Source organism: Protopterus annectens, chromosome 4.part0 (assembly GCF_019279795.1).
Source record: "Protopterus annectens isolate FY-2018-M chromosome 4.part0, PAN1.0, whole genome shotgun sequence".
Taxonomy (NCBI): domain Eukaryota; kingdom Metazoa; phylum Chordata; order Ceratodontiformes; family Protopteridae; genus Protopterus; species Protopterus annectens.
This window is the reverse complement of record NC_056733.1, coordinates 1,415,240,798-1,415,262,460: the sequence shown is the minus strand read 5'-3', so window position 1 is coordinate 1,415,262,460 and position 21,663 is coordinate 1,415,240,798. Positions and strand designations below refer to the sequence as shown.

At 35.4% G+C, this 21,663-nt stretch overlaps 1 protein-coding gene across 5 annotated transcripts in view; it reads left to right on the top strand.

The window, feature by feature from the left end:
- The first annotated feature begins 4,734 nt into the window (after window positions 1-4,734).
- TCF7 (transcription factor 7) overlaps window positions 4,735-21,663 on the top strand; it is a 1,045,913-nt gene continuing 1,028,984 nt past the window's right edge. For 2 of the 5 annotated variants that reach the window (XM_044069246.1, XM_044069244.1), the window contains exons 1-3: window positions 4,735-5,162; window positions 5,282-5,351; window positions 5,847-5,953. In XM_044069246.1, coding sequence (XP_043925181.1) covers window positions 4,962-5,162; window positions 5,282-5,351; window positions 5,847-5,953 — 378 coding nt within the window. In that variant the 5' untranslated portion in view covers window positions 4,735-4,961. The remainder of the gene's footprint in view (window positions 5,163-5,281; window positions 5,352-5,846; window positions 5,954-21,663) is intronic. The other 3 variants (XM_044069247.1, XM_044069249.1, XM_044069248.1) reach the window with 2 other exon arrangements.

Here is a 21,663-nt window from a genome sequence, read left to right as displayed (position 1 = left end):
AGACTAGCAAAAGATATTGTACCAGCAGTGATTTACAATGAAAAATCACTGGTGTGTGCACACTGAGACATTGTACCAGCAGTGATTTACAATGAAAAATCACTGGTGTGTGTACACTGAGACATTGTACCAGCAGTGATTTACAGTGAAAAATCACTGGTGTGTACACACTGAGACATTGTACCAGCAGTGATTTACAATGAAAAATCACTGGTGTGTGTACACTGAGACATTGTACCAGCAGTGATTTACAATGAAAAAACACTGGTGTGTGTGTGTGTGTGTGTGTGTGTGTGTGTGTGTGTGTGTGTGTGTGTGTGTGTGTGCGATTTGTTTAGATTCATGGCAATTCATGCAAATAGATTAAAATATATTCTACCTTACATGATTAATGAAGATCCGACTGGTTTTATTCTAAATAGAAATACTTATGACAATATCAAAAGAATAATCACAGTAATTAACTATGTAAACAAAACAAAAAAGAATCTAACATTAATGAGCCTAGAAATTAATACTGCTTTTGACTCTATGAATTGGAAATATCTTTTGCTAGTCTCACAGGAATGTAGTTTTTCAAGTAAGTTTACACAGCTTATAAATCTTCTTTATGACAATTGTTTTGCATGTGTTAAATAGGTACTTTTACTTCTTATTCAATACAAATTTTGAAGGGAACTAAACAAGGATGTCCTCTTTCACCTCTGCTTTTCACTGTAATTATGGAATATTTTGCTAATTTTATTAGGTCAAATTTAGATATAAAAAGCATTAGCATAAAGGTGCATTTTGTTTCTAAAATCCAGTTATTTGCTGATGACATTCTTCTGACACTGACAGACAGTGATAGTTCCCTTTCTACTGCTTTTAAGGCAATGAATGAGTTCCAAAAAATCTGGTCTCTCCTTTAATGAGAACAAAACAAACATACTACCCATAAATGTCAATATTGATAGGATAAATGATAGATTTACTAAATACATTGTCAAAGAGAGAAAAATGAACTATTTAGGGATAATTATAACAGATAATAATATAATAAATTACAGATATACTAACAGCATAATGATTCTCAGCTAGAGCATTTTCTGTGTGGAGGCATACGTGAATGTGAAGTGCCTTCATTGAAGGTTGTGCATCAGGGCTGGTAACCCGGTACGTAAAAATCCACTACCAATCATTAGCGGACCGGAGTTACGCTGTGGCGACCCCTAACCAGGAAAAAGCCGAAAGACACAAACAAACTAACAGCATAATCAGTATAAAGACTCTAATAAATAAATGGAACATTTTTTTCTTCACAATGGAAGAGATATCTATAATCAAAATGATTATTTTGCCAGAAATCTTATATGCAATTCAATCATTATCTTTACCTCTATCTAATACATGTATTAAAGAATTGAATACATTCATTTTAAAATTTCTCTGGTTCCCCAACAAACCAAGAATTGCCTTCAATCATCATATAAGGGACTGGAGAGCAGGAGGGATTGGACTACCAGATCTATAATTATATTCTTTAGCAATTATAAAAACAATATCTCTCTGGATAAATAATACTTACACAGCCAGGTGGAAAGAGTTTTGAGGATGCCTTTTCATAAAATTTAAACATAACATAAAGTCTAATCATAATTCTACACTACACAATAGTTTACATTGGTTGCTAAAAATTACTTTTCAGAAAGGAGTCAGCAGACAACTGACTTTTATTTTATTTCTACTATAACAAATATCGTCAGAAACTTAATTTATTAAAATCCAACATATAAGTCCTGGATTTTTCTTCTTTTCCCTATAGCATACATTCAAAATAATTTTTCACTTCAAAATCAGACACAGTGATCACATTTAAAGAAAAAATCTGATATATCAGTTTCAATTAAATAATTGTTTTTAATTGTAGACTAAACTGTTATGTATACTTAAACTGTCTGTAACTGGAGCTTTTCTCCTCGGGTCTCCACTGAAAATGGGCTTCTGGCCCAGCTGGACTAACCCAGTTAACAAATGTCAATAAATAAAATAAAATAAATAAATTAATGCATGAATAATGAAAAACTGCATTCTATTGATTATATCATAAGTAAATATGATTTAAACAAAGATATGTGGTTGGATGTATAAACTTGCAGACAATATGTAGAAGGTAAAATTAAGTTAATACTAATGCCTTCCAAGCAGACAACTTCTTTTCTTAAAATGGAAACTTTTTACTGGGAAATTCTTGCATAGATCTTTCTTCACACCTCATAAAATTGAATTAATGTTTAAAAAGAAGCAAGTTTGTTGGAGATGTAAACAGGAGCTTAAAGCAGATTGGTAACACATGTTCTTTGATTGTGTTGTACTTACATCTTATTGGAATTAACATTAATTTTTTTACAGGCTTTATTCGGGGACAATTTTGTTTTATCTACGTCATTAATTCTTTTTAATACCCCTATTCCTGTTTCGATTTTAAGAATGAAATACCATCTTTTATAGCCCCTTTATTAAATTGTGAGGAAAGTTATAACCAATAATTGGAAGAATGAAGCTACGCCCTCTATCAAAGAATTCACAAATATTACAACTGAAGTATGTCATCTGGAAATTATCACCATTAAATCAAGATTGGAACCAAAGTGTGTCATCTGGAAATGATCACCATTAAATCAAGATCTACTAGAATCACTTCATACTATAATATATGGACACATTTCGATGAACTGTTTGATAAACAAAAAAACTATATTCATGTCAGTTGTAATGAATAGGATTTTTTGAGAATCTCCATTGTTAGTAAACACCCTTGTAAATTGTTGTGCTTGCTCATATGGTTCTTTTTTGTATGCTCACAAATTTCTAAATACAATTATGACCAATTTGTTTAGTTAAAAGCTAATAAAAGTTTTTGCAAACAATATGATTTTAGAACAGTCCCTAAATTAAGGACACTAATATATCACTAATGAACTACTGTATATTGCATTTTTGTCACACCTTTGATCTCTCTCTCTCTCTGCTCTATTAACCTTATTGCCAGCGCGCGCGCGCAGGCATGCACACACGCACTTTTCCTGTCTATAAATGGAGCTTGACAGACACCCAAAGGCGATTTCAGAAGTTTAGATTACAATTCAGTTTGCTGTTATCTCACAGGCACAACAGCGTCACTTCCTTTCATAAACTAAGCTAATAGCACCTAACATAGCTCTCAACCTTGGATCTCTAAAATGAGGAACACTAGCCCTCATAATGTGGAACAAATGGACAAAATGTGGAACACATACTAATGGCTTACTAACAACTTCAACTGGGAAGGTCATAGGATGGTTAAAATATGCTGGTTTTACTTATAAAGAAGATATGTTAATGAATTTATATGATCCATTTCTATTTACAATGGATTTCACAAAAAAAAAATCCTAACACTGAATGTGTGACAGTCTTTCAATGTGGAACATTTGAGGAACTTGGAGGAACATGAACTTTTTAAGACCCCAAATGAGGTACGCTCCTCGTAATGAGGTACACTTGAAAGGTATGAGCACCTTTATGATTTTTAAGCAACAGAGACACAAAACTTCCGAGATTATAAACTGGAAGAAAACTGCAAGCAACAAATGCATTAATGTAAGCGGGCGAAATGATGGGTAATGGATACTCGGGGCTTCCTAACGTAATTATTTCAGTTCATTATTATACAAAGGAAGGGGGTTGACATCCAGTGTTTTAGCTCGCAGCGTCCTGGGAATATTTAGACGGTAATAATTGTGTCCAGTCAGTTTCCTCTCCATTATAGACAACGTATAAAACCCGAAAAACTGGCTGCACAGATATGGATAAATGCCAGTTAAAGCCTGCTTGGTCCCAACTAGCATCATTACACCAACGTACAGCACATCACTTATTTTAAAAAATAGTTAACCAAATGGGATAAGGGTCAAGGAACTCCAGAGGCACTGAAGAAACGTAGATATTGCAGTAATTAGAAAATGAGTGACATACACTTCCCTAACTTCACTTAATTCTCTTTGGTTGATAGATTATAATTTTGCGGGGGGGGGGGGGGGGGGCGGCGGCTTACATTCCAGATAAAATAAGGGAAAAACACATGCGCACCTTATTATTATTTCATTAGCGCAGTCCCAGTATTATTGATTAGAGGAGGCTTGTGTCCCCCAAGTATATTTATGTTTGCTTCATCCAAAGTCTTCAGTGTTATTTGTGGCACTATTCCTAAACCATCCACTGTAACTGATTTATTGGTACTCAAGTAAGTGACCTAATGACCTCTAGCATACCCAGAAAAGTTGGCGATTTCACACCGTTCTAACTAAATAAAATAATTATTGTAAGCACGTTACCTCTGGTGAGATGCAAAGGAGCCTAAAGCAAGAGGAAAACAATACTAGTGACAACGGTGAGAGACTAATAAAAGTGGACCCAAGATGAAGAGCGGGTTATCAATTGTTTTATCTTTTTTCCAGACTTCTTCGTCTGATATTTAATAAAAGAAATCTGAAAAAAAAAGATGAACGGAGAGTACATACAGTAAAAGTATCACTGCATTGGGTCTGAGCTGCTGTAGTTAACATTTCATACTGCACCATCCCCAGCCCTGACACAGACTTGTTAAACAATGACAACAATGTGTACAAGTGCACTGGCTGAAGGTACGGCTCCTTTAAAAGCCCCGCTCTCACAGTATTTGGGCCCTGCCCCCTAGAACATCTATTCAGCCTGTCAATCACGCGGCGCCACTCTTTGATCTCTGCAGCTCCTCTCGTCTTCAAACACTCTCAAGTGTCGTAGCTTGCCGGGAGCTTAGCTTACTTTCACTAATCAAATCCTTGTCTCAGAGAAGCAGAAACAAAACAAATCGAAGCTCCTTAGTACTTCCTTTGTCAGATCTGAGCGCGCTGACCTTCTACAGGCTTTCTTTTGCAACTTTTTTTTTTTCCAGCCAAAACATGCCTCAGCGTAACGGTGGCGGAGGGGACGACCTCTGTGCTACCGATGAAATGATTGCCTTTAAGGACGAGGGGGAGCAGGAGGAAAAAATTCAGGAACATGCATTTCTCGAAAGGGATTTAGCAGACCTGAAATCGTCTTTAGTGCACGAATCAGAAACGCATCAACAGCATCACACGTCTTCGGAGGCAGTAGCTGAAGTGAGTTTTTTACTTTGTGCACCGGAATGATTCTGATGTTGAATGCGTTTTTATTTGAAGGGGTGGGAGGGAATTCACCCTGTCAAACTTTTTGACTATTTTGTTTTTAATACCCCCAGGCAATCAGGCGTGCGCAAGATGGACAGAGAATCTACAGTCATAACAAACTTCGAGATCATATGGACGATGGTTAGTGCCTCCTTCCCTTTAATTTGTGTTTTTAACTAGATCTAAGCTGAAACGTTCAATAAAAATGTACCTCCCTGAATCCTTCCAGTGAACTTGTGTCATACGGTGCCTAAATAACCAGGAGACCACTCACGTTTGTCTTCCTGACCATGAGTTTTGGCACGTGTCTTTGTGCTCTGTTACTCCTTTGGTCTGCAGAGTCTGTTTTACAATAAGGTTAATGGAAAGATGCATTTTACCCTGGAAGATTTTAAGTCATATTTATTTGTTCAGGGCTGGCTTGTAGCAATGCTTGTTTCGGGAAAACCTGCATGTGTGTGTGTGTGTCGCGAAATACAGGACACACATTAAGCTGTAACTGTTAAAAGTTCCATTCCACACTTGCATGTGTATGTAAACTTTTGTGGTGGGGTGGGGGGTGCAGAAATTTATGGCATCAGCTGACAAGCTAATTGAACTGCACAGACTAGGGTCTTCCAATCTGTTATCTTTCAGAGCTCAAACATCAAGGAGGAATGTACAAAGGACAAACATATGCCAGCTATCCATTCCTCATGCTGCCAGACCCTTACCTATCCAATGCATCCATGACTCCTGCTTTGGTAAGTTTATTACTTGGTTCTTTGCTACTGTTAACAGTATCCAATTCTTGGGGAAGCAATTATCTCTTTGTATGTGGCGTAATGAACTACTGTGCTTTAAAAATTTTTTACTATTACAGTATTCTTTTCTGCTGAATGAATTGTAAGCCATGTAAAATAAGAAGGATATCTAGAATCTCAATGCTATCCGTACCTCCACAATTCAGCCACATGATGAAATGAAGTAAGCGAACTGAATGTCAATAGCAGTAGAGATAAACTAAATAAAGTTTGCTTTGTTAGTGTGTAAATGTGTGAGTTTTCTTATGCTGAGATTTTTAATAAACAATATTAAAGTACAGTGGAAGATTAATCTATTTTTGAAGAGAACTATCCAACAAAGTCAGGCTTTAAGAGGAACAACAATTACTATTATCATTGTGAGTTTTCTGAAATATCAGAAGATATCAAAATCATTTCCTGTGAGTTTGCATCAAATGGACAGGCCAAAAATAGCATGTGTATACCGTAGGTGTTATTTATTGGTTGCATTTAAAGCCAATGCAAGTTTTGCAGCCATTATGAAATAATGCTCAGTCTGTATGAAGCAGAAGTACGTAGTTGGCCCATAATGCACTTTACTTAAAATTTGTGGATTATATATTTTTAAAACACTTTTGGCTCTGATAATGTAAGTTTAATCAAGCATGACAAAAAGTCTTGTTTCACAATTATGACTTCAGATGAACAGCATATTGCAGAACCAGACTACTGCTGATTGAATGGAACAGTTATCAAATAGGGTGGCAAATACTACAAAAAAAGAAGGATACATCAGTTTGAAGGCTTGCACCTTTATTTTATTATGCATACTACTTTGTGTATGGATTATTAATGTAGTCTGTGATCAAAGTGGTATCTAACTTGAATCGCATGTTATGGGACTTTCTGGTAGCAGACAGCATCTAGATTACTTTTAGAAGGCATACAATGTGAAACTTCTAGTTTAGGGATTCAAATCTAGCTATATGGGGCCTACAGAGAGGAGTACTTTTGAGTATGTGTGGTGTCTCATCTCTACAAAATTAAATAAAAGTAACCCTGGAAAAATATGTATCTTAAAATCATATATATAAAAGTGTGTGGGGTCTTCTCTAACTTAAGACATCTGTACATTTTCATAAGCAAGTGAATTCTGTGTCTTCTGAGAAATAACCAGTCCACAGCAACTTATGGGACACACCACCTATGTTATACATGAATGAGCACACCAGGAATGCAGACGTTTTAAATAGTTTTTTGAAGGGACCATTTGTGGCATTATTAGCAGTCTGTGTTAGTTTGCGTTTAAGACCATTGTTCATCTTGATGCACCAGAAGATTACATGCTGTAGTGTATTTCATAATAATGATGCATGCTTCTCATCCATTGTTGTATAATGGTTACAATGTAGTCAATTATGGTTATAATGTAGTCAGTTACCATTTCTGGAAATTGCACTTTGTTTTTATTAAAATCTCACACTCTACACCAGGGCATACCTCTCAACTGTCAAACATTTTGCAGAACATCCCTTATTTTGGCCCATATTTTGCCTTGTCCCTTTTAAAATTTTTGTTTTTCTGGCAAGTCACTGAGGATTGTAGTCAGGCAAATAATGCCATAGATTAGTTTCATACATCTTATTGTTCAGAAAGTAGTTGTCGATGAAAACTTGTTTTCTATTAAATTTTAAGCAAATTAGAGTAATATTTTAAAAAAATGGCTCTGATTGTGAGTCTTTGTCCCTCCATTATTTTGACTGGCCAAAATTCTTAAGCAAAGTTGAGAGGTACATGTCAGAGTAGACCTGTCAACTGTCCCTATTTTTGATTAATGTCCCTATTGTCAGGCCTGATTTACCCCTGCACATGTTGTCCCTATTTTTTGGAGGTATGTTCCTGTTTTCAGGCTTGATTTACCCCTTCACACAATTCTCTGAATCTTCATCACACATGAGTTTTGAAGCTGTCTAGTGTAGTGAAAACCACAGTATATGACCAACGCACTACATGAACCAGTAATATAAAATAAGAAAGTAGACATCTTGCATCTGCCTTTTTTCAGAAGCAAAAATGAACTACCTTGTGTGGTAGAATTTTGCAAAGCAATTCATTAAAGTTTCCAGGCTTCACACTATTTATTCGATAATGTGCTTATGTATTGTCATCATTTTTGTCATTCTATTATTTTTTTAACACATTTCTGAGAATTATCCCACATTCCTACTGGAAGTGGGAAGAGTTATGTGCTATTTGGTATTCAAATTTTTTTTCTTATTAAATGTCCAGATTTTTGGATGGCTGTACCTAAGTTTCAGGGATCTTAGCATCTGTTTTAAATGTCTGTAGGTTGAGAGGTATGCATCACAGTATAGAATTCTGATGATTTCGGTGTCTTACCTTGCAGCAGTCTTAGAATGTTCTTTGTGTAATTTATATTTTAAGTATATTCAAGTAGTTTTGTTTTGCAAGTTTTGCTTTTGTGCACTGAAAGAAAAAAGTAACGGTTTCTTACTTCAGAGAATAATTTTTTTAAGGTGTAGCTAAACGTTCTGTACTGTCTCTCTCTGGTAGTCTCACTTTAAGATGATCTAAGCTACTGTCGGGCTGTGGTAGTAAGTCTGGTGGTCATGGTTTTAGTGACCCTTCTCAAAGCAGGACCTGTCACTGAAACTTGCACTTTATTACATGTACTATATTAAGTGTGACTTTACAGCTGTTCTTCAGTACAGCATTGGAAGGAAATTGTACTTGTTTAGAAAACCAGTGTGTATCTACACGTATACATGTAATAGAATGTACACCCACACACATACTTATGTATGTATGTATCTATGTATGTACATGCATTATCATACTTGCTTACAGACATTTAAAGTGTTTACGGGTCAAAGTCCGTCTAAAGTAAGAATGGTTGTTTTGCAGGGATATCCTAACAGTAGAGTATGCATGACCTTAAGGGAGTGATTAGGTACATTAATATGCAAACATTGTTTGCAGTAAAATCAAAAATGAAAACAAGACTATGGAATTAAAGTTGTGTACTCTAGAAGTTTGTTGAGATTTATTGAGTAAGCATAGCATTGCTGCCGTGGTGGAATTTGTTGTTAGGTGAGTTAGATGGCAGGTAACAGAAACAACTGTAATGAAATCCATAACTAGTGGAGAACATAAAAACCTGTGTAACTAGAAAGGAACTGTAAGTTGTGGGAACTAGGGATGGGAGCCTGCTACAAGTAAAACAATTATATTGATCACTTTGGGGGTAGAGTAAATGATCTACAGCGATGATGTACAGCGAACAGCAAATGGGACAAGAAAAGTTGGCATTATATTTTATAGACATTTAGTAGTAGTGCTATAATGCATTATTGTTATGGAAAACATATTATCTTGGACAATAGAGCCTCTTATGTTAGAATTTAATAATGAACATAACATAATTTTGACTTCAAACTGCATACTTGAACAGGAAATTACTTATTTTTCTCATAGTCAGAGGTTTTAAAAAATATCACAAATAAAATGATAACTATTTTTGAGTAAAATGTTAACTTACTTCATATCTTTGAACACCTCTTCCCTGTAATCATTACTAGTTGGCTTCAGACATTAATCATAATACCTTACCTATGTCAGAGTGACTGAAAGTTAAGAGAGGTACCTATGGATACTATAGTGTTGTGGTGAGGTTAGATCCAGATTCTTGAAGCATAGAACCTTAGTGTCATGGTAGCTAGTTATGCTTCTATGTTACTGTAAACTTATACAGACACATTTTCTAGAAATACATATGTGCATGTGGTAGCATACATATGTGGTATTAGATAGTTTACCATGGCCAGCGACTTCTAAGAAAATGGTGAACAGAGGTTTTGGAACTGCATAGCTCTAGATTAGAAGAATGCTATACATTTGCTATTGCACAACTGCTTGTTTACATTTTATTTTGTATTTTCTTTTTCTCTGTCCAGTATTTTACTACATACACTTGGCTTTTATTTTTTACTTCAAAGACATGTTATGGGGAGATGTAACATTATAATCTCATACATATGATATGTATATATATATATATATATATATATATATATATATATATATAATCTTATAACATTATAATCTCTGTTAGTGTGCCTTTGAGACAGGGATCAATGCTTGTTGTTTTCTGCAGCATGTTAGCAATGAGCGTGAATTCCAGGGTGGGTTGTATTCCTAGGCCAACACTTTGTTTACAAAACCAACTCACTTTTAAAGCATATTTAATACAGTAAGAACAACAAAGTAAAAAAAAAAACAGAGGACTATAACATTTAAGTGGAAAGAGAGAAGAAATTTGTTAAAACGGTAGCCCGTTATATACAATGGTTACTTTTATTTTTGACAGTCATTAGCAGCCATTGCCTAGCCTTTATTATATTTGGTTACAGTTTAGATTAGACAAGTCATGTCTTGCACCCTGCATTTTCTTTCCATGCTTTGACTAAGTAATGATATCACACATGGCTTTTTGGCTACGAGTCTTTGAAGGCTGTCTGAATTAGCACTGTCATTTTTGACATCCTTTAGCATAGACTTGCAGAAACACATAATGCTACTTGTCATGTCTATTTCTACAACAATGTTATTCATTTGGTGGCTAGTTACGGATTATCGTCTTGTTAAAGTTCTAAAAAGTAGAGAGATACAGCTCATCACCAATTGGGCATTGATGGCATTTATGCATGTTTTAGTTTTTCAGTCTTTTTAGTTTTAAAGGAACTTTTTCCACAGAAGTCTGTATTTATAATATAGCCCTTCATGAACTGGCACTACTAAACTGTTTCTAATTTGTAAGTTTATCAGCATTCATAAAAGCTTGCAAATTGTAAAGTCTTTATTTCTAAGTTTCTCAGCATTCCGGCATTTATCACTGTTTAGGAGGTTTTCTTTACAATTTATTGTTTTGCTACTAATTCTAAGCAAAAATACTGTCTGCAGCCAACTTGGATAAAGACATAGTTGTTCGAGATGTCATGGTTTTAGTCTCTCTAAATCTCTCCCACCAAGTGTTTAAAGTGTCACATTTATGTTTTATCTAATAACAAGACTGTAAAACATTGTATTAATTTTATGTTAAACCAAACATATTGAAAGCTTTGTTTATAATGTAAATCAAGATGTTAACTTAACTGCAAATTTGGCATTCGTAAAGTCATTGATTCGTCATTTTTACATGTGCCTCATAAATAAGCAAAACTGATATCAGTACATTTGGAACTGTAAATGAGTGGAGCAATTCTGTTAAAACTGGACCCTGTTTATTTATATGCCGACTACTGCAGTTTGCATCATGAGGTGAGTAATAGCCAGGCTTCCTTTTATGTTGCTTTTCCATAATGTTATTATTTCCGTGTATTGTCTTCAGTCATGAGTGATGCTGAACTATGTGTGCACAGTGTACAAACTCTCCACTTATTTATTACGAGAATTGTCTTGCATATTCCAAACGGGTCACCCACCATCTGATTACTGTAAATTGTAATGTCCAAAAACATGGAGTGTGTTCTTCAGCCAATTGTAAAAGCTGCATTCTTCAGCCAATCATAAAAGCTAGGTCTTGTTATTCTACCTTTAGCAGCATAGCTCTGTCGGGTACTGTACTGTACTGTGGGTTTCTCTTAAATCGTGAGTCAGGAGGAGCCTTTTGTCATTGGTAATCATTACCACGGGTTAGACGCACTGCATTACAGTGTTTGTAAACAAAAAGTAAAAACAGTAAACATGTAAGAAGGAGGAGGATTTTACCTCCACAGATGTAAGCTGTTCCTTCTGCTGTTAAAAAAGCCAAGCTGTGCACTTCCTGTTTTTCCTAAAAATCCAACTTTTTTCAGCATAATTTAATGTGAAGTGTAAGAGTTTATTTTGGTTGCATCATTTTAAAAGGAAGTGTTAGCGTTACAGTGTCCAGAATATTACATCAGAAATTAAATCAGCCAACCAAGTGATCCTTGAAAGTATCTTGATAAATGAGCTGAAATACTAATGCTTGTCTATTTATCTGAATGTTAAATGTTATGCAAAAGCATAATTCATCCTTCCAATTACCTTTCTGTTTAGTGTCATATTTTTGAATATTTGAAGTCAGCATGCTTCGGGAATGGTATTGTCTTCTGTTTGTAACAAAATGTTTGCGTAATTGACTGTCTGAAGGTTGTTGTATTTGTCCTGTACAACAGGCTCTTAGGACATTATGTAAAAGAAATACTATTTCTCAAAGATTATATCTACAGACATCAAAACTGGCAATAGTTTAGTTAAGAACCTTTTGGGGGTACATATGTGTCTCTAGTATAATAACTTCGTAAAGTTTTATTTTCATTATTGCCTATTATTGTTTATTGTGTGATTGCTGTTTCTATAGCTCACTACTTGCAACTACATCCTGACTGAAAAAGGGTCCTCTCATCCAGGTCATCTAACTTTAATTGAATAAATGATCAATAGAATAAACAAATAAATATCGTATGAATAGTAGTAAGTGAAAGTTTAGAGCTCCTTACATGTATAGTAGTTTAGGGTATCTATACCAGAGTCTCTGGAAGGGTTCTGTTCTTCTCCCCTTACTGAGCAGTATATACAGAATATTTTCTTGTATTTCTTTGTATTTGCATATAACAGCTAACCGTCAGTCCATGTGTATGTTGGTAATTACGTCAGTATGCAATAAGGGTAAACAGAAATACTCAGTGTACATAGAAAACCATGTAAAAGATATTAAAAAAAGTTTACAGAGTAGCAGAAATTATCTGTTAGAGTAACATATTCACAAGGATCCACTCAGCATATGTATGGAAGATGTGGCACTGGGAAGCCCATCATTTATACATTGTACAATTGAGTTATTTTTCACATGCAGTAAATTAATGCAGATTTCCAATGTCACTTTGACCTTTCAGTAATGAATGATGGACAATTTTTAAACAAAATTACATTTCTGTCTTCTTGCTTTTTTCATAAAAAGTTATATTCTTTAAACTTATTTGTACTGTATTCAGAGATATTCAGAACTGTGCGTTGCAGTATTGAATCATACTTGATGTCCATGTCAGCCACTGAGATTAAAGATTATCAGAAGCCTTTGCTGTACAGCTGCAGTGACTTCTGTGTGTACATCTGCATACTGCAAACATTAAATTGAGGAGTGTTGGGAACTTTTAATAATCGTTTAGTGAATGTTTTGTATGGGCAGAATATCTTGTTGACTACCACCAAGATGTTACTAGCTTAGACGTGCACTGGACACACACACACACACACACACACACACACACACACACACACAAACTCACATATATATTAATTTTTCCACCTTTCTTTGAGCAACTGTGTGGTTCTTGTGATGTAATGTCCATCTGCACAGCGGTCTGGCATTGGGCTGAGTTTCTGTGAATTGAGCTTCACTTCTTGATAACAGTATAGACAATTTTGACCTACTTTGTTATCAGCAAGAACTTAGTAGAGATCACCAGGCTCATTTTGGAAAGGGAAGTGAAAAGTGTACATTAAGAGAGAAATAAAGTGAACATGGTGAAGTAATTTAAAAAGACAGTCAGTTAATGTAGCTCATATAAACCGATTAAGAAAATTCAGTTAAGCTATCAAAAAAAAAAACAGCCTGCTCAGACCAAGAGACACTTTGCCCAGTGGGTTTACCCAGACAACAAACAGATTAAAATTAAAAGTTGTTCATTTTAAAACTACACTGCAGTAAAGCAGCTGTGTATTAGCATTTAAATGAAACCACTATTTATTGGCCTGAATAACATTCATCTCATTTTGCCATTGTCACAGGATTCATGTCAAAACAAAATAATGAATATCGAGGTGTAGTACACAAAATCAGCTGAAATAGAGTGCCAACAAAGTCAAAACAAGAAACCACAAAAAAGACATTTTTGCAAGGTGGATGATAAATCCATCACACCCCCTTACTTAAATATACTAATTCCACAATCCAGCCACCTAATTAGCAGGAAAAGGCAAGCATTCTGAGTGGACAAAGCTACTAGTGCACCACAGCACTACAGAACAGACTAGACTGACACACTGTCTGTACATCTATAAATGGAAAAAAAGTAAGCAGCACACTTCCCAGCCTGCCTACATATTCTACCAGATGACTCCACTCTTCATTCTTTGCCAAATCATATAATTGTGTTCTTACTAATGATGATGACATATTGAAAAGCAATCCTATCAAAGGTGGCATGCACACAAGTGGGACTTAGCTATGTTAACATCACTTTTTCTTGGCCCATATATTAAAGCCATTGATAAGACAACATGCTGCCTCAAGTACAATGATAAGGGTGACATTTTATGTGATTTGATAAAGATGGCATTGTTGAGGATTTTTATGTATTCTTTTAAAAAGGTTACTGTTGAAATACAGCTACCTTACATTGTACTGGAAAAAGTTTATTGTGATATCGCTGACAGGGATTGTTTACGGAACTTTTTGTTTTCTGGAGTAGTGTCTGCTGAACCTGTTCCTGTTTAGGGATAGATTTGATATGCTTCTGTTTCTCCATGGTTATATGCAGCTTACATGTATCAAGCAGTACCGTACTGCTCAGCTGTACGGATTTTCACAGAATGTCCAGATTTTTGTCTCCTATTTGTATCTGTTCCTCATAAAAAAATTTTTTCGACAAATCACTGGGATGATCTAAGAATTAAAGTCACTAAATAATGACATGCATTTAAGTTTCATACTTCATATCCTTAAAAAACGCATTCTAACACAAATTCCTGTTATTCTCACAGTGTTCTAAGTTTATAAGAGCAATATTTAAAATGTGTCCCTATTTGTTGACCTTTGCCCCCCCCCATTATGTCAGGCTTTGTCCAGATTTGTTGCGCTAAGAGGTTTAGAGGTATGGACAGCACTGCTGGTAGTTAAGGTACTCCAGATGGGTAATGTTTAACATTTAGTGAGTAAAATGGTCCTCTTCTTATTTTTAGTGCTTCCAGGACATTTCTAAGTTGCTGCTGAAAAGGTAATATATTTCATAAAATATGCTTCCATCTGCCACTTTGCCTTAATAAACATGGATAACAGATAGCCAGTCATCAGTAGAGGTGTATAAAAATATTATACTTTTTTCTTCAAATATAATTTGAGATTAAGGATGTAGTAGCCATAATCCCTACATTAAGATTTACTGGTTATTTTGTAAGGTTTGACATTCTGTAGTTCTGTAGTAAGCTACTAAAATTTTGCTTCCAACTTAAGGAGATAAGTGGTCACCGTACAGTGAGAGCATAAAGCCACCCTTCTATTTTCCTTACAGAATTAGAATCTACTGACACTGTTAGTGGACTAATGCTATGTGTATATATTTAAATATATGTAATACACACACACACATCTACATCTCTCTCTCTCTACGTGTGTGTGTGTGTGTGTGTGTATATGTATATATATATATATATATATATATATATATATTTTTTTTTTTTTTTTTTCCTGCTATCGTAGCCTTAATTACAGATTATTGCCTTTAAGTGATATAATGTCAGATCCTCAGAAGTGAGGCAGATATTGATATTCAGTTTAACTTTTTATCTGTCACAATATTATGTGTTATTAGCCATGTGAAGTAGTGTTTATCTCCTTCAGGTCATGGCACAGGAATTTTAGCATGAGGTTTTTTTGGTTACTCTAAATCCATTTTATATGAAGGGTGACAGTCCGTTGAAATCATCTTCCCCAATCTACATACAAATATGGAAGCCTGGACTTGATACTTCCATAATAAAAGATAATAAGAACAAGTGTCCTTGGCAAGGATGAAAATAAAGTAAGACTGAAGTGCAGCAAAGTAAAAGGATTACTGAGCGTGCAGGATTACTGTTGGCAGAAATCACAAAGTGCGCTGACAAATCAACCACTTCTCATGCTGCGACGTTTGATTTATTGTAGGCTGAAAACCTGAAGAAGTGTGTTGGATACACGTAAAAGCGCTTGTTTTATACTAATAAAATAGTTTTATACTTTTCTACTACATCGTGGTGGTCTCCATTCACTGTCTTTTTGTGGATATAGTTCTGTTTCTTCAGTTTGGAGACCTTTGGATGGTGGCATTCCTCGTTTTGATATTATTTGTTGCAGTCTGTGCACTGTACGCCATGCAGCTGCGGTATGACCATCCTGCGGGATGTTGATGTTACTCTTCTTCCTGTTCCCTTGTTGTGATCATTTTTAAATATTATAATACTATGATATCTGTGTAAACAAATACTAATGCTTCACTAGTCACTCGTGTCATCTGTCATTGTATCATGCCATTCTATACACTCAAATGCTTTACTATTATTGCTGTAAATATGTAATACTACTATTGCTGTACTTATGTAATACTATAAACCTACAATGATCTTAAACTTCAATGGAATGATGTATGTATATAAACTCCGATTGAAATTTTAAGATATTACATATTTTAATGTAACCATGAATATTGAACATCATCTTTTTGTACATGTGGAGCTTTTCTCCCCGGGCGTCCGCTGAAAATGGACATGTATCCAGTCGGACTTTCCCAGTTAACAAATGTAAAATAAAATAAAGTAAAAGTAAATAAACAGTACCACAAGCTATTTAGTCGGAAAACAGGTACGCAGGTGGATTTTGCAGAAAAAAAGAGAGAGGAAGAGGAGGAGGAGAAGGATGCTTTCCTAATATAAAGATCAAGATTTTTAAAGGACAGATTTGATCAGAACTTGGAATATATATATATATGTTTATGAAATAGTGATATGCTGTGCAGTACTTCAGTCCTGCAGGAGAGAGGGTATGTGACAGAGAGAGAACGTTGATGACAATAAGGATGATGATCATGCTGCCTTAGTACAGAGGTCAATCTTTGTAAAGGGCAGTTTTGATCAGAATTAAAAAAAAAAAAAAAAACTATTTTTTTTTTATGACATAGTGATTTTCTATGTAGTACTAATAGCCCTGCATCATTATAAGTAGTGTGCTCTGTTTAATAAATTGCTCTACCTCTAGAATGAAAAAGTGATGGCTGCTGTACTAATGTGATTTTTTTTTTTTTTTTTGCCAGGACGTTTTCCATACAGTATACCATGTGTCTTGTGTGTCTCTGCAATATGACATTGTATTGTAGTCCATTGGTTTGAGCATCCTTCCTGTCCACTGACATACACTGGCAGTACCATAATTTGGTGCTTTCTATAAGCTTCTTGCAGCCAGTGTCAGTTTTTTTTTTTTCCAGTGGATCACTTTAAGTTTTAATCATTGCAAGCTTTTAAATAGGCATGTTTTAAATGGCTACGATTGCATTACTTGCTTGCACTCCTTACCCAGCCAGTCTCTGAGTTAGTCAACAGCATCGGCCAAGTTTCCTGCTGTTTGTTCCTGCTTTGTCCGTCACCTGAATCAAAAGTTAAAGTGACACACCTTGTTGCCATAGTTCATATAGTTTATCAGGTTCCATGCTTAGTTTCATATGGAAATAAAATGAAGTTCCATAAAATGTCAAAATATGATACAGAAAGAGACTGCAGAATCAAGTAGAGATAGGGAACAAAGCTCTTCTTGCATGTGGTGCTAAAGGTCAGGTTAAATGGAAGGAAGAACTGTCTGTGTGGATAAGTTGACCCTTACATGTAGTTGTACTTTGTGGTAAAATAAAGATGGAGAACACAGTGGGATCCATAGAAACAAGTGTTCACTGTACTACGTAGTATCCTGTAAAAGAAGGGCCAGTTTCTTGAACATTTAATCAGAAATGAGGACAGTGTAGGTTTCCTGTAGAACATTGAAACCGTGCCCCTCCCTTATCATGTTGCTGAAGTACAACTCAGGCTTATTACCAGTGCATGCTTCCAGCTCTCCTTTTCTTCACGTTGCTATGCGTCTGTCCTGTGCACTCACTCGGTTCCCATTTACTGATTTTCATTTTCACTCATTCTTCATCTTTTTGTTGTCCTTACCTTCACTTAATTTACATTTTTCTTGTCTCGTGTTTTTTTACTACCTGTATTACTTATGCTCAGTTTAATTTCTAAGTTTTCTTTTGCTTGCATGGTCCCCAAACAACAATACTGTGTGGCATTGCACATAGTCTAAGTAACAAAAAGCTTTCCTGAGTAGCTTATATAAATGTGTCACTACTTCTTTTTACTCATTCTAGCCTGTCTAACTTTGTAGTTTATCGTACATATGCACATCACCTATGTGGTTATCCAGAAGTGTGAGTGAACATCTTCCCAGTATTAAATCTTAAGTGTTTAACATGGACCCCCTTCCCATTTACGGCAGAATAACCATACAAGCGCAATGAGACGTGCAAGATCACAGCAAGAAAGTCTGGGTAGTTGCATTTTCCATGAAATTTCTATGTTTTCACATTAGGTCACTGCACACGAACTTTAAAAATATGCCATTCCTTGAAGAGTGTGATATTGCAGACCGCTCAATGCCTTCATTTTGTACTGGATATTGTGTCCAATGCACTCAAACCCTCAGTTTGTTTGCAACTCACAAATATCTTTGCTGGCAGAGATAACTCTGCATACGGTAACTGAGAAGCTGTTGGAGCCATCAGATTTGTTGTGTGTTTGCAATATGAGCATTATTCTGATGTGATGTTGTACCTGTCTTTCTGGAGGCTCTGGCCTCCCAGGTCATGCTTTTAAAGCAAGCACCATTCACCCAGTTGCTGTACATGACTAAGTAACAGTTTTTAATTTAACCCATCCTTGGCATCTACACTTCTTTGTCCAGATGCTGTGTATGCTGGCCTAAATGTAAACAATGGGTGAGGTTTATAAACTCGGCACAGAAGCTCACTTCAAGGCAGTGCTGAGTTGTATGCTAAGCCTGAACATCCATCTGTGAATGAGAAATTAGTCCTCAGGAAAAAAGTATCCTGGCACTATGGTAACAAAGGACTGGGACACAGCTACCATTGGAGCACACCATATAGCTGGGTAAGGATTTTTGAAACATAATTCAAGTACTGATACTCAACTCCATGAAGTGGCTGAAGCTGCATTGGACACCTGTTGCAGCAGTATGGCTGTGCTCTGTGTGAAGACTGCACATAAAACTGTGTTTGTGGATCACTGTTGATTTTTTTTTGGATTACTCGTTAGGTCAGCAGGTGGCACAAAGTGCAGACAGCTTACAGTAAGTCACACACTCGTTATAATTAGCACACCTTTTTACTAATCACTGGCAGTCATTTTTACTAGTACATTAGCAAAATAACCTTTACTGCTCAGTGCAAGTTTTTTTTCCTGAATCCCACCCAAGACTCTCAAATTGTTTAAGGCTTTTAGTACTGCTGTGAGGATGCAAACCTTTATTCTATATTGTAAGTAAATGGGAGTTGGCTCTTACATACAATTTCTGTAAGGTGCACTGCAAAAGAACAAATAACTCATTATAAATCTCTTCATGTGCATATGTGTGTGTGGGGTGTCCAAGGTTTGTTTAGAGTCCCGTTTCTAATAACTAAGAATTACTGAAATTATGCCTGTGAAATGTCAGATATTATTTACTGCCAACCACCTTCTAGGCTCAGTTGAATTTCAAGGCATGTGGTTTCCAGTGTGGCTTCCCCCATAGTGCTATGGAGCCAACTGGAAAATATTTTTTTTTTTTCTAAAAATAAGTGAGTTTATAGGATTGGGAAAGAAGAGCTTTGTAGATATCAAACAAAATAATAGAGCCTTTTAGAAAACTGCACTGCTTTTTTCAACAGCTGGCATGAAAGTCATTAAGTCTGAAGTTTCATTTGAATCAGATGGTGATGTGGTTCAGTTAAAGTACTACATCAAGTGTTTAGAAAACTGAATTTTAAACCCTCCGTGGTAAAAGTTTTGCTCAGTTTCCCAGTTTTGCTTGAACTGTCTTAGGCAGAGTCTCCATTCCTTGATGTGGTAGGAAGTACTGTGAATTCAGCTATTCATCCCTTTCAGCATGTATAGTGGGTAGGCTATGAGGTCACATTACATGACAAACTGTACCAAGGCAAAGAAATCATTTCTTTGGCAAAGACTACAAGCAAGAAATATTTTCATTGTTTTGCATACTGGATAACTTGTCTAAATAATGATTATCAAGTAAATAAGGTATTAAAAATGACATGTTTCCTGCATCCTAACTGTGGGTACCTAGTCCTTTTCACAGTTTTTGGATAAATGAATGTCAAAAAACAGTTTAAATAAACATGCTGCCTACCCAGGGTTGAACTTGCAGGGGGAGACATTGTTTTTCTGTGTTATATTACTGTGTTATTTGCAGATGTGCATATACAACTGTATGGATCACTTTTTCTCTTGACCAAAAGTCTGTACATTTAAATCTGATACTTAGTGACAGGTTAATGAAAGCATAGCCCAAAATTCACACCATTTTGTTAAAGAAACAGAGGAAATCCAGTGTAAAACATTAATGCATGTTATAATGTATTTTTGCTGAGCAGACAAGTACAAGTTTTGGCTGATAGACGAGGGAGGGCAAACTTAATAGTTCCTTGCCAAATATGTAGAGATAGCTTTATTATTAAATTAAGCAAACACTTTACTATGAGTAACACATGGCAATTATCTCAATGTTTTTATTTTATTCTTGCACCGTTATTTAAAAAAAGTGTGAGTGTATGTATGTGTGTGTGTGTGTATATATATATATATATATATATATATATATATGTGTGTATATATATATATATATATATATATATATATATATAAAATGTAAAATGCCGCGGTGGTACGGCGGTAGCATTGTTACCTCACAGCAAGAGGTTCTCCCGTTCGATTCTCGGTTGGGCTTGGGAGTGCCTTCTGTGTGGAGTCTGCATGTCCTCCCTGCAGTTGGGTAGCGTTTCGAAAGACATGCGTGCATAAGGTTGGGTGTTGAGCTGGCACCTTCGCGTTTCGTAAAAATCTACTGCCAATCATTAGCGGACCGGAGTTCTGCTGTGGCGAAACCCTTACCGGAAAAAGCTGAAAAACAAACTATATATATATAATCTATATTCATATATATATATATATATATATATATATATATATATATATATATATATATATATACAATATACACGCCACACACACATATACATATATATATATATATATATATATATATATATATGTATATGTGTGTGTGTGTGTGTGTGTATGTGTGTATATATATATATATATATATATATATATATATATATATATATGTACACATACGCACACACATACACACGTGTGTGTGTGTGTATACATGTGTACACACACACATATATATATATATGTAAAATGCCGCGGTGGTACGGCGGTAGCATTGTTACCTCACAGCAAGAGGTTCTCCCGTTCGATTCTCGGTTGGGCTTGGGAGTGCCTTCTGTGTGGAGTCTGCATGTCCTCCCCGCAGTTGGGTAGGTATATATATATATATATATATATATATATATATATATATATATATATATGTTGCATCATTATTTCATTTTTACAGGCAGTTTCCTCCAGCTTTAGCACAGATGGATCGACACGAGTAAATTCACCCAATAAATATTTAACAAATCACAGTATTTAAGTAGCTGTTTATGTCACATTGGTTTCATCTCTGCATATATATATATATATATATATATATATATATATATATATTTTTT